Source organism: Planococcus citri, chromosome 5, assembly GCF_950023065.1.
Source record: "Planococcus citri chromosome 5, ihPlaCitr1.1, whole genome shotgun sequence".
Lineage (NCBI taxonomy): Eukaryota > Metazoa > Arthropoda > Insecta > Hemiptera > Pseudococcidae > Planococcus > Planococcus citri.
In genome coordinates this window covers 59948656-59964089 of record NC_088681.1, presented here as the reverse complement: position 1 = coordinate 59964089, position 15434 = coordinate 59948656, and the positions used below count along the sequence as shown (strand labels likewise).

At 34.3% G+C, this 15434-nt stretch overlaps 2 protein-coding genes across 3 annotated transcripts; both read left to right on the top strand.

The window, feature by feature from the left end:
• The first annotated feature begins 528 nt into the window (after window positions 1–528).
• LOC135848798 (uncharacterized) lies at window positions 529–2960 on the top strand. Of its 2 annotated transcripts, none has more exons than XM_065368822.1 (2): window positions 529–641; window positions 959–2960. In XM_065368822.1, the coding sequence occupies exon 2, from the start codon at window positions 996–998 to the stop codon at window positions 2766–2768; it is 1773 nt and encodes a 590-aa protein (XP_065224894.1). In that variant the 5' UTR covers window positions 529–641; window positions 959–995; the 3' UTR covers window positions 2769–2960. The 2 variants fall into 2 exon arrangements, with proteins under 2 accessions (XP_065224894.1, XP_065224895.1); XM_065368823.1 differs by having other exon boundaries at window positions 537–687.
• Window positions 2961–6205: 3245 nt separating this feature from the next.
• On the top strand, window positions 6206–9006 carry LOC135848802 (uncharacterized). The gene is made up of 2 exons (XM_065368829.1): window positions 6206–6418; window positions 6772–9006. Exon 2 carries the CDS (start codon window positions 6809–6811, stop codon window positions 8501–8503), a length of 1695 nt encoding a protein of 564 aa, XP_065224901.1. The 5' UTR covers window positions 6206–6418; window positions 6772–6808; the 3' UTR covers window positions 8504–9006.
• The last annotated feature ends 6428 nt before the right edge of the window (window positions 9007–15434 follow it).

The following is a 15434-nucleotide window of genomic DNA, read 5'->3' as shown; positions in this document are numbered from 1 at the left end:
AATACTAAAAAAGCTCACATTTTTCCAAAAATTGTCCAAATATTTTGCTTTTTAACAAAAATTGATTTTTTTTTTGCAAAAATAGCAAAAATTGTCACTTTATTGGCAAAATTTATCAAAAATCTCACTTTTCTTACCAAAAATTTGAAAACGAACCCAACTTTTCAAAATTAAAAACCATATCATATCAATTTGAAATTGTCTGTTCATCTTTTCCGGTCATTTTTCTCCACATTGAAATGTGTTACTTGCAATTTTCCATTATTATTTTCTTTTTCGAGCTATTTTGGTTACTAAAGTTGCTTACTCTTTTTTTTGGGGGGGGGGGGGAGGGAGGATCGATTTCTGCCTATTCAGCATCGTATACACGTTTGAAAAAATTCATTGTGGCCTATCAAAGCTGAATAAAAAATAAATTGCATTAAAATTGATGAAATTTTCCAAGAGGTCAACGACAACCAGCGATCCTAAAGTAAGCTGGGTGTACTACCTGCAACCAGTTGATGGAGCACAACTTGGCTTTGCATTACTTCATTAATGAGATATCTGGTGTGTGTGTATGATTATCACTCGCATAATTGAATTTATGGTCGTTCTTCTTATTCCGTGAATATTTCTTAGTGAATGAAAGTTTTTTTCCTGTGAGTGATAAAACCGAATTAGCTGGTAATAGATTAATAAGTTGAGGTACTCGAGTTTGCCATAGGTCAACAAATTCGTGTATTGCATGATGTCTTATTGCTTTGATAATTTCGAGTGATGGGGATTTTCGTACCAAAATTTGCTGAAATGAAATACAATTCTGATGAACTAATCATTCACCGCGGTTCTTGAAACTCAAATATTTGTCTTCTATATTTATTAATTTCTATTTGAACTTCTTCTATGCAATTATCTTACATGTGTCGGCTGCTCATTCCTGAAAACTACCTAATTTGATCATTACTTACCATTGTAGGTTTGGATTGAAATAGTGTCTTAATCAAGAATTGCAAATGGCTGAAGTCACTTTTGGCGTGTTCGATATTCTTCATCCAACTCCAGTTCCTCTCAGGGAGTTATCAGCGATCGCCATTAGCCTCGAAATATGGCGCTGCGAAATAAATAAATACCGTTCGAGCAATACATTGAAAGAGTTTCGTCCATCTGGTGAACTTATCTCATTGAAAACTATACTCGTTCCTGATTTGCCTTCTGTAATTTATCCTATGATTGATAAATATGTCAAAATATTTGGAGATTCGATGAAAGGCTGGCTATGGAGACATTACGGAGAAGTATTTGAATTCGGACACGACCATAAAACCAGTGTGTTGGAATACTTCGAAGATTTCGTGTGCGATTACGACGGATCCATTCATGGTGGGAGGACTGCCAAACGTATGATGCTTTGTGATCAATTTGATCAAGGTCAAAGATTTCTAATCGCTTGTACGTATTGCTTCGAAGATCATATCAGACAATTTTATCAACTTATATCGAGGGAATCGATCTTGCCGAGTAATTCCACTGGAAACCTGCTTTTTTACTGGATAATTGTTCTGAAATTTCACATTGCTACAAGCCTTGATCTCGTAGACTCGATGTTGGATTATTGCATGCTTCGCAATGGGCCATCTTTGGAATATTTTTGGAATCGTGTTCCACCTGAACAGCGTTTACAAAAAGCTATCGATCTTTTTATGCGTGGTTTACGACCGTTTGTTCGATACATTTTACCAAAATTGAACCGTCAGCAGCTCGATGAATTTCTTAATGAGAAAGGTTGCGAATTGATCTATGATCTGTTGACAAATTCTATTTATGACGAAGAGTTCGTCTTACGTACATGGGCATATGTTAAAAATGCTACGAACACGATTGTTTTTACAAATCTGGTCGTGAAAATATTGCAATGCGAGTTTATGGGTTTCTGCATTAGTTATCCTTTATGTTTTGAAATATGGAACAGCGCTCCGGAAAGCTTGAAACGTTCGACTGTTGAAGCAATTGCATCAAATGAGAAAATATATCAAGACTCGCCTATCATGATGCGCTTGCCGCCGCTCTGGAGAGAATTCAAATTCATGTTGGCTATTCTTTCATATGCCACTTATGAGCAGAGAAACGCTTTTTGGCACAATGGCTGGCATCGTTTGATTTATAAAATCCGAGGAGAAGATTTGCATGCAATCATGAAGCTATGTTTTCATAATGAAGACGAGATTACTCGATTTAAGGAAAACGTCATGGCTAATCACGACAGTGTCCTTGGCTTATGCGGATTTCTCCTCCAAGAAATGTATTTGAACGACTTGAATGATTTCGTAAACTTTTTACTGCCCAAAATTCAGCCAGCGAGGAACTTCAAACAACAATTGTTACAGTCTACTTTTTTCGATGATCGACAGTTTGATCCTTGTAGTACACGCGGGACGTTTATCCGGAAATCAGAAGAATTCGACGAATTTATCAGCGAAGCTTGTAACGACGTTGACGTAGCCACGAATGTTAAAAATCAGCTTATGTCGTCACCTTCAATCCAAAACCAAATATCGGTCGATGCTTTATTTGTTACTACAGAAGAGCTTATCAAATTTACTGACTTGTTTGTTCTAAATGAAGAAATCCTGCTGCAGTTAAAAACACGTACGATTGATTTTTTGAAAGAAACAGCAAGAAATACTTTTTATACATCGAGACCTTCCTTCAACTCAGCTTTATCATGGTGCTTAGGAAGCGACGAGGAAGTTACGAAATTCAAGCTGACGTACCTTTGTGATCCATAGTTCGGTTGTATCCACCTAAAAAGCATATTTTTTAGAGTTTTTTTTTACGTTTTTGCTCTGGAATGATTTTGTCAAGTCATATTTTTACAACGTTTTATTGCGTACCCTTTTTTAATTTTTTTATTTGATCACATTCTTTTCTGTTGTTTTGTGAAGAATACATTGTATGTGAATATATGCTCAATGTTAATTTACTGCGTTAGATTTTCTCAACTTTTTACCCCACACCTCATTCATGTATTTTTCATGCTAATTACTTAGTCAGATGTGGTTCGAATAAATTTAGGAAGGAGGAGTTAGAATCAAAAATGTTGAATAATTTCTAATGTTCAAAAACTTTTTTTTTTTTACTTGACAAAAAAGTTGAATTATTGTTTTATTGCAAGGTTGGTACTGAAATTCAAAATCTAAAATTCGCAACTTGTTTCTGGTAGGGGGAGGGGGAGGGGTTGGCATTTGAAAATCAAATGCAAAAAGAGAACAGAACATTTTATATTTCTCCGGAGTGAAGGCGCGAGGGCGAATGCTTTGGAAAATTTACAATTTGCGAGGTACAAAAAAATCATTCTCAATATAAGTAACTTCAACGCCAAAATTTTATGCTTTTTGGTATTTTTGAATAAGCACATCCATTTTTGGTCAAAAAGTTCTCGAAATGAAGCAGGTATAATTAAGTTTCGGGTGCGATAAAATTCAAACTCTCAAAACGAAAGCTTCGGTAGCCTTCCTTCATCGATTACAAAGCCTTTCCTTTGCTGAAAATTACAAATTTTCGCTTTTTGCCAAAAATATATCAAAAAATCGTGTAATTGTCAAAATTGCCTAAAAGTCTTATTTTTTGCAGACAATTGTCGCTTACCTTATTAGCCGGAAATTGCCAAAGAATTGTCTCACGTCTTTTCAACAAAATTCCGGATAGAAATATAGCTCACATTTTAACAATATTGTTAAAAATATTTCTTTTTTTCAATAATTATTCAAAGTTTGTTTTTTTCACAAAAACAAAAGGTTGCAAAAAATTTCGCTTTATTCTTTATCACAAAATATGTTGCGAAAAAATATCATTTTTTGTCAATAATTCTCATACACAGTTTTGCTCTTAACTAAATATGTCAAAGTCGAACTTTCTACGAACAATCATTTACTCAGTACAAAATTTTCCCTTTTTCGAAAATTCGCAAGAATTTTCGCTTTGCTGAAAAATTCCCAAAGACTGAGGTTTTTTGCAGAAAATTTGACAAAAACTCTCGTTTTTTCCAAAATTAATTGAAAATTTTGTTTTTTTGCAAAAATTGTAAATAGTCTCATTTTTTTCAAGAGTTTTTAAAAAGTTTCATTATTTTCAAAAAATTGTCCAAAAGTCTTGCTTTTTGCCAAAAATTTTAGAAATTGTCGCTTTTTCAGGGATGAAAAAGAGGTTAATGTTTGCTTTTTACCAGAAATTGATTTTTTTTGCAAAAATTGAAAAACACTCACTTTGTTGACAAAATTTATCGAAAACCTCGCCTTCTTTTTGAGTCATGTCTTTCAATTTCGCTCAAATTTTTTTTAGAGTATCTACCCCATCGACTTTTATTAACCTAGACCGCTAATCATACGCGAAAAAAAACAATTGGTTATGTCGCCAACTCTGTGTAATAAACAAACGCAACTGCGCATGAGTCAACAACTGATGATGTGAGTGTGTGTGTATATGTGTGTATATTGCTGTTAGTAGTTGACTTTGAGTTTACCCCGGTTTACCCTTACCGTAAACTCAACTCAACTACTAACAGCAATATACACACATCTACACACACACTCACACCATCAGTTGTTGACTCATGCGCAGTTGCGTTTGTTTATTACACAGAGTTGGCGACATAACCAATTGTTTTTTTTCACGTATGATTAGCGGTCTAGGTTAATAAAAGTCGATGATCTACCCACCCAGTAAGTAAGAAACCCGCAATCAGTTTGGTCCCAGCTCTCTCAGGGGGCGGGGGGGCTTCCATTATTTTCACATTGCTGTCTCGAGGTACTCAACTTCAGCAGCGCATTCCTCCAAAACTATGATACTTTGATCAAAACTGATTTCACAGTTTGAAAGGGTATTGAATTTTGAACTTTTTAAGCATTTTAAAATTTTCAAAATTTGAAAGTTGGACTTTTAAATTGAAAGTTCAAATTTAAAAATGGCGTTGTAAGTGGGAGCTACCATTTAAAATTCTGAAAAAATGTCCATAGATGTACCTTTTGATGCTTTTTTGAAGTATGTATTCAAGTTTTGAGATGGGATCTCTTAAAGGAGGGGGAGCACCCCACCCCCAATCTTGAGCAAAACTTTCAAAAAAAAATCTGGGGCATGTGATATATCGAATTGTATGTTTTTGGTTACGTTGAACACGAATATGGCATTAGATTTTTGATTGGACCCCATCCACGGCCCCCAACACCTCTTCAAATGGGATAAAAGTTCAAAATGGGGTTTTTTTCGTGCGACACATCAAATAGTATGTTTTTGGTGACGCTGAATACGAATATTACGTCAGATTTTTGGTTGGACCCCATCCACGTGGCCTCCAACAAATTTTATGGACTTTTACCAATTGGAGAAGGTTCTGGGAGCCATGGGTGAGGTCAATTTGAAAAACTAGGGCTATATTCGTGTTCAGCGATACCGAAAACATGCTATTTCATGTGTCACACGATTGAAGCCATTTTTTTTAGGGTACCCCCCTTGGGGAGGTGCTGGGAGCAGTGGATGGGGTCCAATCAAAAATCTAATGCAATATTCGTGTTCAGCGTTACCAAAAACATACAATTCGATATATCACATGCCCTAGATTTTTTTTTGAAAGTTTAGCTCAAAATTGGGGGTGGGGGTGCTCCACCTCCATTAAGAGATCCCATCTCAAAACTTGAATATTTCGAAAAAGTATCAAAATGCACATCTATGCACATAATTTTTAAAATTTCAAAATGCTTAAAAAGTTCAAAATTCAATACCCTTTCAAACTGCATGAAATCAGTTTTGATCAAAGTATCGCATTTTTTTGGTCGAATTGACATGGACTGACTGTTTTTCAAAAAGTTGCAAAACGGAACCAACTTTTCAAAATTGAAAACTAAATCATATAAATTTTTGAAATTTTCTGCTTTTCTATTCCGTTTTTTTTTCTCCACATTGAAATATACGTAATTTTCTTTTTGTTTGGAAAATCGATTTCTGCTCATTCAGCATCAGCACCGTAGGTAATTAGGTATACATTGAATGTTTGAAAAAATTCGAAGCAGCCTATCAAAGCTGAATAAAAAATAAATTGTGTTAAAATTGATGAAATTTTCCAAGATGTCAACGACATTAGCGATCCTAAAGACAACTGGGTGTACTACGTACTAGCAACCAGTTGGTGGAGCACGACTTGGCTCATTGCTTCATTATTTAGATATCTGGTGTGTGTGATTATCACTCGCATAATTAAATTTTCTGTCATTCTTTTTATTCTTTGAACATTTCTTCGTGAATGAAAGTTTTTTTCCCTGTGAGTGATAATTAATTTCAAAATTGCTTGTCGTGGGTAACTTGATGCTACTGACGAAGAATTTGTCTTTGAATTTTGATAGGCTGTGAAGACATTAAACTGGTTAAAAAGCTGTACGAAACATTGGTATGTTTTTTGAAAATCATTAAAACTGGTTTTTCAGACCTGCTTATACTAAAATAAGCGAATTAGCTGGTAATAGATTAATAAGTGAGGTACTGGAATTTGCTATAGGTCAATAAATTCGTGTATTACATGATGTCTTATTGCTTTGATAATTTCGAGTGATGGGGATTTTCGTACCAAAATTTCTGAATTGAAAAACAATATTCTCATGAACTACACACTCACCGCGGTTCTTGAAACTCAAATATTTGTCTTCTATATTTATTAATTTCTATTTGAACTTCTTCTATGCAATTATCTTACATATGTCGGTTGTTCATTTCTAAAAACTAATTCGATTATTACCATTCTAGGTTTGGATTGAAATAGTGTCTTAATCAAGACTTGCAAATGGCTGACGAAATCGGTTCCGACGTGTTCGATATTTTGAATCCAACTCCAGTTCCTCTCAGGGAGTTATCAGCGATCGCCATTAGCCTCGAAATATGGCGCTGCGAAATAAATAAATACCGTTCGAGCGATACATTGAAAGAGTTTCGTCCATCTGGTGAACTTATCTCATTGAAAACCATACTCGTTCCTGATTTGCCTTCTGTGATTTATCCTATGATTGATAAATATGTGAAAATATTCGGAGATTCGATGGAGGGCTGGCTAGAGAGACATTACGGAAGAATATTTGAATTTCAATACGACCATAAAACCTGTATATTGAAATACTTCGAAGATTTCGTGTGCGATTACGACGGATCCATTCATTACGGGAGGACTGCCAAACGTATGATGTGTTGTGATCGATTTGATCCGAATCAAAAATTTCTAATCGCTTGTACGTATTGCTTCGAAGACAATATCAAACAGTTTTATCCACTTCTATCGAATGAGTCGATCTTGCCGAAAAATTCTACTGCTTACCGCCTACTCGTTTACTGGACAGTTGTTATTGAAACTCACGATCAGGCAGCCAATAGTGTCGCAGAAAGGATGTTTGATGAATCTATGCCTCACAATGGACTATATTTGGAATATTTTTGGAATCGTATTCCACCTGAAAATCGTTTACAAAAAGCTATCGATGTTTTCGTCCGTGATTTACGATCGTTTGTTCGGTACATTTTACCAAAATTGAACCGTCAGCAGCTCGATGAATTTCTTAATGAGAAAGGTTGCGAATTGATGTATACTCTGTTGGAAAAGTCTATTTATGATGAAGAGTTTGTCTTACGTACGTGGGCATACGTTCAAAATGCGATGAGCGAGATTGCTTTTACAAATCTGCTCGTGAAAATATTGCAATATGAGTTTATGGGTTTCTTCACTTGCTACGAGAGGCCAAACTTTTTTCACTTGTGTTTTGAAGTATGGAACAGCACTCCGGAAACCCTGAAACGTTCAGCTGTTGAAAAAATCGCATCAACTGAGAAAGTATATCAAGACAATATCATGATTAGCTATCCGCCGCGCTGGAGAGAGTTGAAATTCATGTTGGCTATTCTTTCATACGCCACTTATGAGCAGAGAAACGCGTTTTGGCGCAATGGCTGGCATTATTTGATTTTTAAAATCCGAGGAAAAGATTTGCATGAAATCATGAAGCTGTGTTTTCAAAACGAAGATGAGATTACTGAATTTAAAACAAACGTCATGGCTAATAACAACGTGGTCCTTGCGTTGTGCGGAATACTCCTGGATAAAGCGTATTTTAACGATGTGAATGATGTTGTATGCTTTTTACTGCCCGAAATTGAAACAGCGAGAAACTTCAAACAGAAATTATTACGGCTTACGTTTCCCATTGATGGGCAATGGAATTTTGATCCGGTATTTATCCGGAAATCAGTAGAATTCGACGAGTTTATCAGTGGAGCTTACAACGACGTTGATGCCGCCTTGAATTTTAAAAATCAACTCACGTCGTCACCTTTAATCCAAAAACGAATATTGGCATGCGCTTCATTTGTTCCTATTGAACAGCTTATCAAATTTACTGACTTGTTTGTTTCAAATGAAGAATTCCTGCTGCAGATAGAAACACGTGCAGCTGATTTTTCGAAAAAAAGAAACGATTTTCGTGAATCTACGTAAATCATATACGAAACTTCTTTATCTTCTTTTCTATTATGGCGTTAAGGAAGCGACGAGGAAGTTATGTTATTCAAGCTGAAGTACTTGTAATAAAAGTTCATTTCATTGTATATATTATCCTCATGTTATAAAAATAATGTGTTTTTTAAAATTTTGTTTAATTGATGATATTATTTTTTGGTGTTTTTTGAATAGTTTAATATAATTTTTGCTTCGTGTGTATGGATGATTAAATTAAATTTACATACTGCGCTGTAGTGTCTGGCAAATTGATTTTAAATTTCTATTCCGATTGGCGGTACTGATGTTCTCGACTACTTATTGATGGCTTATTCCTCATCACTTGAACCAAAAATGAATCGATTTTATAGGTAAACTATGATACTTTTTTCATTATTATAGAGTTACTTAATATACCTATGTACTTTTTATTATGATTATTTTTCCTATTCTTAATTTTTTTTTACTCGTTTTATGTGAACAATAAATCACAATGTACTGTTTGGTAAGTTTCATTGAAATTAATCTGAAATTGAAGATCGAAAAATGAAAAAAAGTGAAAATTTCAAATAATAACTCAAATGTGTCCGAATAGAAATTCGAAGGATAAATCTCAATAATTGTCATGTCGAAAGCTGGATCGAATTTTTTCATGAAAATATTCTTTGGCGAGACTATACCTAATTATTGTTGTCAGAGAAAAAAAGTTAAAGCTCTTACGTTGATTACGTTTTCGAAAATACCTACTAGCAAGTTTATCATTGTGACTTGAGGACAATTATCAATTGTCGATCACAAGTACAAAGCAAAATATGAAATCAATTAGTTTCTTAGAATTTCATGAGAACCCAGTCGAAGTTTCCCCAAATGTTCTTTTGTCATAGTACGAGTAGGTACTTGAAAACTAAGTAAGTAAGTAAGTATGTATGTGAAATGTGGGTTTCAAAGTCTTGCTTTATTCCAAAAATTTATCAACAATTTTTACTTTTTAAAAATTGACCAAAATTTTATCTTTTTAACAATAAGTATTGCCAATAATTTACGTTTTTCTACTAAAAAATTTCAAAAAGTCTCACTGGTTTCATAAAATTATTCAAAAAGAACACTTATTTTGAAAAACAAATCAAAGAACCAAACCTGATGGTGAGAAAAAAATCAAAATCTCATCAAATTTACCTAGAAAGCTGAAATTTGGTTTGAACCTTAGTTTCAACCTCAGGTAGGAGTCGATCGAAAGCAGTTTCAAACATTTTTTAGCAGTTCTGGAGCAGTGGAGCTGTGGAGCCTCCAGCACATCTTTTAAATTTGAAATTCCCACAAAAAGATTTCCTGAAGTGAAGTTGAAAAGCTGAAATTGATTCTGAACCTTTTAATTTCAACATTCTGAATGGACCTAAGGTGGTTTCAAGTCATTTTTGAAGCATCCGACGACTTTTTGGAAATTCCAGTTTTCCAAAAAACATCATAAAATTTGTCCATAATATCAACTTTAGCTCGTGTTATTGGCGAAAGTTGGGATCGAGGCTTATCAGTGATCCACTTGACCGCGATTACTCGTAATTTTTCCATGATTGGTGTGCTGCACTTTGGAACCATATTTTTATCTAGTGATTCACAAAGAGAGCCTTGCAACCTATCTAAAATTATAAATGAATGGAAATTTCAAATATTTTGATGAAACTATTTTCGAGCAATTTTGAAGAATATTATAAGCCCTTGGGTGATGTGGTCATGACTTCTGGAATTTTTGAAAAAGCCTCTTACAGCTTATCGAAATAGGTACTAGGTAGTGTGAAATTTCATTGTGATAAGTTCGAATACATATCTCGACGAAAGTGTTTTCTCAACGATTCTGAAAAATTTCGTGCTTAAAATTTGGTCATAAATGATTTTTGAAATTTTCGAAAAAGTGTCATGCTGTTGATCAAAAAGAGCTGAAATTTTCGTAGAACATCAGATATTCCTATTAAATCATGTTTTGGGCATTTTTGAAGAATTTTGGCCCCAAAATTGAGTCAAGTAATTTTTGGTTAGTCGTAAAAATGATTCTCGTTGACGAAGTGATGTTTTGGTGAAGGAAGGGGAAAGGTGAGACTAAATTTCCAACTGTTTACCTCAGATCCACCCCCCTCCCCCACACATAAATTTTTCCAGCCATTTGGCCAGATGTGGTTCGAATAAATTTAGGAAGAAGAGTTGAAAACAAAAGTGTTGAATAATTTTAAATTTTCAAAAATGTTTATTTTATGCAAAAATTTTAATTTTTCTATTCATTTGGTTCTGTATTTAAAATTTTTCAAATTAATTTTTCTATTCTGGAAAATTTTTGAAAAATTGCTCTCGGGCAACAATTGAGAAAAACTGGTTGTTCGAAGCGCAAAATAACATAATCCTTGATGCAAAAAGTTGTTGATTTTCAAGGATTTAATACCTATTTTATTTTTTAGAAAATTATAACATTTTCAAAAATAGAAATAAGGCTCGAGCCAAGCATAGGACAAAAAGCTCTTGAAAATTCACAATTCTTCATTTTTGTAGGACAAAATAAAAAAAGAACCAATTTTGGCAAAAATTACATAGAAATGGTTTAGTAATAATATTTGATGAAAAATATGACATTTTTTGGTAGGTATTTTAGCGAAAGTTGGAACTTTTTGGAAGTTTCGCATGACTGGAATGAAGTTGGCCTTCTTTGGGAAATTTCAAGTAAAACAAAATTATTTTTGATGTAAGAAGTCAATTTTTCTACTCATAGAATTGAAAAGGAAAATGATCTGGCCCAAGCAAAGCGAGGCCACGCGAATACTTTTGAAATTTTCTTCATTCGAGAAGTAGGTAAAAGCCCACGGTTTTTGGTAATTATTTGATTTTTCAAACTTAGCTACACAAGTTTTCTTCTCAAGTTCCCCAACTTTTTTCAATTCACTGAATTTATCCTAAAAATGTACAACTTTTTTGACAGCCTCTGAACCTATTATTTATTTAAAGTTGGCATTAAAAATTGCAAAAAAATATAATTTTTTGTCATGTATTTGTCAGAAAGTCTCGCGTTATGCCAAAAATATTGTTTTTTGATAAGAATTATCACTTGAGCAAAAATTCTAAAAAGTACATTCATAAAATTTTTTTTTTTACTGTCCCAACAATCTTGCTTTTTTGCCAGAAATTTCCAAAAACCATCTCTTGAAATTTGGCTTTTCGCTATGAGTACTTGTAAATTCCAATACCTATGTATCTTGTTCTTTGACAAAGATTACCAAATTTTTTACCTTTTCGAAAATTGATAAAAATTTATGCTTTTTTAAATCAAAACGCCTCAAAAGTTGTCATTTTTTTTTTTTGAAAAATATGTAATTGTCGCTTTTAAACAAAAATTCCAAAACATGCTCATTTTTTATTCGAAAATGTTTCAAAAGTCTCGTTTTCTTGTCAGAAATTGCCAAAAACTATCACTGAAAATTCTGCTTTTTACTGAAATTCCCAATCTTTTGTCTTTGCCTAAAATTATTAAAAATTCTGGCTTTTTCAAAAATTCACGAGCATTTGATTTTTTAACAGAATGGCTAGAAAGTATTGTTTTTTTTGCCAAAAATTCCCGGAAGTTCTACTTTTCTCCAAAAGTTGAACAGATAGTCTCTTTTTGTGGTGGAAATTGCAAAAAAAAAAAAAATTTCGTTATTGATTGCCAGAGTATCCTGCTTTTTGCTAAAACAGACACAGTCTCGCATTGTTATCTTTTGGAAAAAAGCGAGACTCTCGCTTTTTTCCAAAAGATAACAAAAGTTCTTCTTTTTTCAAAAATTTACAAAAAATTTTATCCACCCAACAATTATTCCAAAAAGTCTCATGAATCTCGCTTTTTGACAAAAATTACAATGAGCCCTCTTTTTTCCAAAAATTGTCCAAAAATTTCGCTTTTTTGCTATTTCGTATATTTTTAACCAAAAATTGCAAAACTCTCCTATGTATCTACTTTTTGAAATTTGGACCATTTTGTTATTTGAGATGTTCTGGTTTTCATTTTAGTAATTTTTTTTCCACATTGAAATGTTTTGCTCTTTTTTTGTTGGGCACGTATTCACATAATTTGTGTCCTGGAATCATTTTGAAAAGCTAGTTTTTTCTACGATTTGTCAGAATTGAAATTTTTTATTTTTCACGAGGTGTCCTGGAAAATAACTTGTTGATAAATAATGATGGATTTTTGTAGTTGGAATCACATGCATGAAAAACACCTTTTATGGGACAATTGCACTTGCAAGTTTGTCAATTATTCTTCGAGTATCCTCCTACCACCATCGGAAGACTTCTTTCATCCCCTCGGCACGCTTTCTACAGCACAGCACAACGTGAGTTGGAAAAGTGTAAAGGCCCTGGTGTAAACTGCTAAGGAAAAGAATACCTATGTATAATTTTCAAAATGCAAACAAACGAGAACAGTGGAAAATTTAAATTAAATCATTAATTCGGGTAAAGTTGTCAAGCCTATTCAAAGTTATTATATAAGCGAGGAGAAGAAGAAGAAGTAGAAAGCTGTATGCTCGAGGTAGGGATGGGGGATGGGGTAGGGGTGAAAAAGAAAACGACGCGTTGTTACCGTGTAGAGAGAGCTGCTGCGACGCGGCGCGGCGTCGCCGAGTTCCTCGGTGTAATTAAAACCGAACAAACGCCCTTTCATTAAAGAAATTAATGGCTTAAATTAATTTAAGCGCGGAATTAATAAATTTCAAGGTGTTAAGGATAAGAAAAATTATACTCGAAAATTCTTAATCACTCGTTCTAATTTTTTTTTGTTTTTTTCTCCTCCCTTGTTCTGGAAATCTTCTGTCGTATAGTCTTGGAGGGTAGCCTTTTTGAGCTTATCAGGTGTTCCAGTAGACTTCCATCTTCATGATGGGGGTCGAGGAGGGGGATGAAGGGAAGAATGTCGTGTCGTGGCACACGTGTGTGCATAATAAGCTTTCAAGATGAGCTTGATAGGTGCACGTTTGTTCGAACTGTTTGTCTCGAAGCCGATGAGATGGTTCGATAAATAAGGTACCAAGGTACCTATATAATTAATGAGCTGAGTTTTGTAACGTTGGTGAAATGAGAAAAAAATTGCTCGAAGTAAGAAGCAAGAGACTCGTACGTATAAGGGAATAAAAAAATATTGATATTAATTTGGTATCGTAATACGAGCAAATTTACACGATAGAAGGTACATATTACCTACCTACCTCGTACTTCGACGAGATTCAATTTGCCAAAGGTCCCATTTCGACGTTGATTTTTTTATGTTGGTGGTGGTTGTGGTCGTTGTTGTTATTATTATTCACCGTTCAACGAACAGGACAGATTTCTGATTAATGACTATTTCGGCGAACACGCTTTGATATTTAATAATAAAATATTTACTCGAATAAATGATAATACGAGCTGAAAGTCGTTCGAGGTATACGCGCTGTGGTATTATCGTAATCAATATAGCCCATGGTCTAGATAGTGGAGGCGTAGGCGAGCGAGGTGGTGGAGTGGAAAAACGGTGTTACATGAGTGCTTTAGCCGGTAAAGGAAATACCGATGAACGTCGATGACAAAGTGAATACTGTCATGGCTTTTGTGATGTATGGGTTTTGGTTTATGGTGGCCAGGGTTTCGTAAAATAAAGGCTGGCTAGTGTGTATTTTGAGGTAGATTGTTAGTATTCGGTGAAGATTACGCGAAATTGTATATGATTTTTGAGTGAATCGTTCGCGAACGATGCATGGATTTTTTGGTGAAAGAAAAGTTCGAAGAATTAAAGAGTTTAACGAGAATGAACGAATCGTTCGCGAAAGATGAATGAATTTTTGTTAGCGAAGTTTCAAGATCTCGAGTAGAATTTGACAATGAACGAATCGTTCGCGAACGGTGGGTTGATTTTTGCTGAAGAAGTTCAACGATTCGAGGGTATATTGTTAATTATAGATAGACTGATTGAGTGGTACCTATCACAGAATCTGATGGGAATGAACGAATTGAATTTTGAACGAATCGTTCGCGAACGATGGTTGGATTTTTGTGGTAAAAGTTTGAAGATTTCGAAGTTGACTGGGTGTAATGACTTAAGACGTATAAAAGAGAATCCGAGCAGGAATGAACGAATTGAATATTAAACGAGTCGTTCGCGAACGATGAACTATATTTTTTTGGTAAAAGAAAAGTTTGAAGATTTCGAGATTGGTTAGATTTGGTGATTGGAAATATCAGAGAATTTCACGGGAATGAACGAATTGAATTTTGAACGAATCGTTCGCGAACGATGATTGGATTTTTTTTTAGTAAAGTTTGAAGATCTCGAGTAGCCAAGTTTGATTTGGTGAAGTGATTCAGAATTTCATTGAATTTGACAGAAATGAACGAATCGTTCGCGAACGGTGGGTTGATTTTTGTTGAAGAAGTTCGACGATTTTGAGGTTAATTTGTTAATCAGTTTAGAGTGATTAAGAGTACCTATCAAAAAATCTTATGGAAATGAACGAATTGAATTTTGAGCGAATCGTTCGCGAACGATGAAATGAACGAATTGTTCGCGGACGGTGGGTTGATTTTTGCTGAAGAAGTTCAACAATTTTGAGGTTAATTTGTCAATCAGTTGAGAGTGATTAAGACTACCTATCAAAAAATCTGATAGAAATGAACGAATCGTTCACGAACGATGGATGGATTTTTGTGGTGAAAGTTTGAAGATTTCTTCTAGGTTGATTGGATGTAATGATTTATACATAAGAGAATCAGACCTGGAATGAACGAATCGCTCGCGAACGATGAATGGATTTTTGTTGGCAAGGTTTGAAAATCTCGAGTAGTCGAAGTTTTATTTCAATGTAGTGAATAAATTCAAATTTTCATAGAATTTGACAGGAATGAACGAATCGTTCGCGAACGGTGGATTGATTTTTGCTGAAGA

Excerpts from the sequence above, each read along its gene's own strand:
- LOC135848798 (XM_065368822.1), top strand. The coding sequence starts at position 996 with ATGGCTGAAGTCACTTTTGGCGTGTTCGATATTCTTCATCCAACTCCA.
- LOC135848802 (XM_065368829.1), top strand. The coding sequence starts at position 6,809 with ATGGCTGACGAAATCGGTTCCGACGTGTTCGATATTTTGAATCCAACT.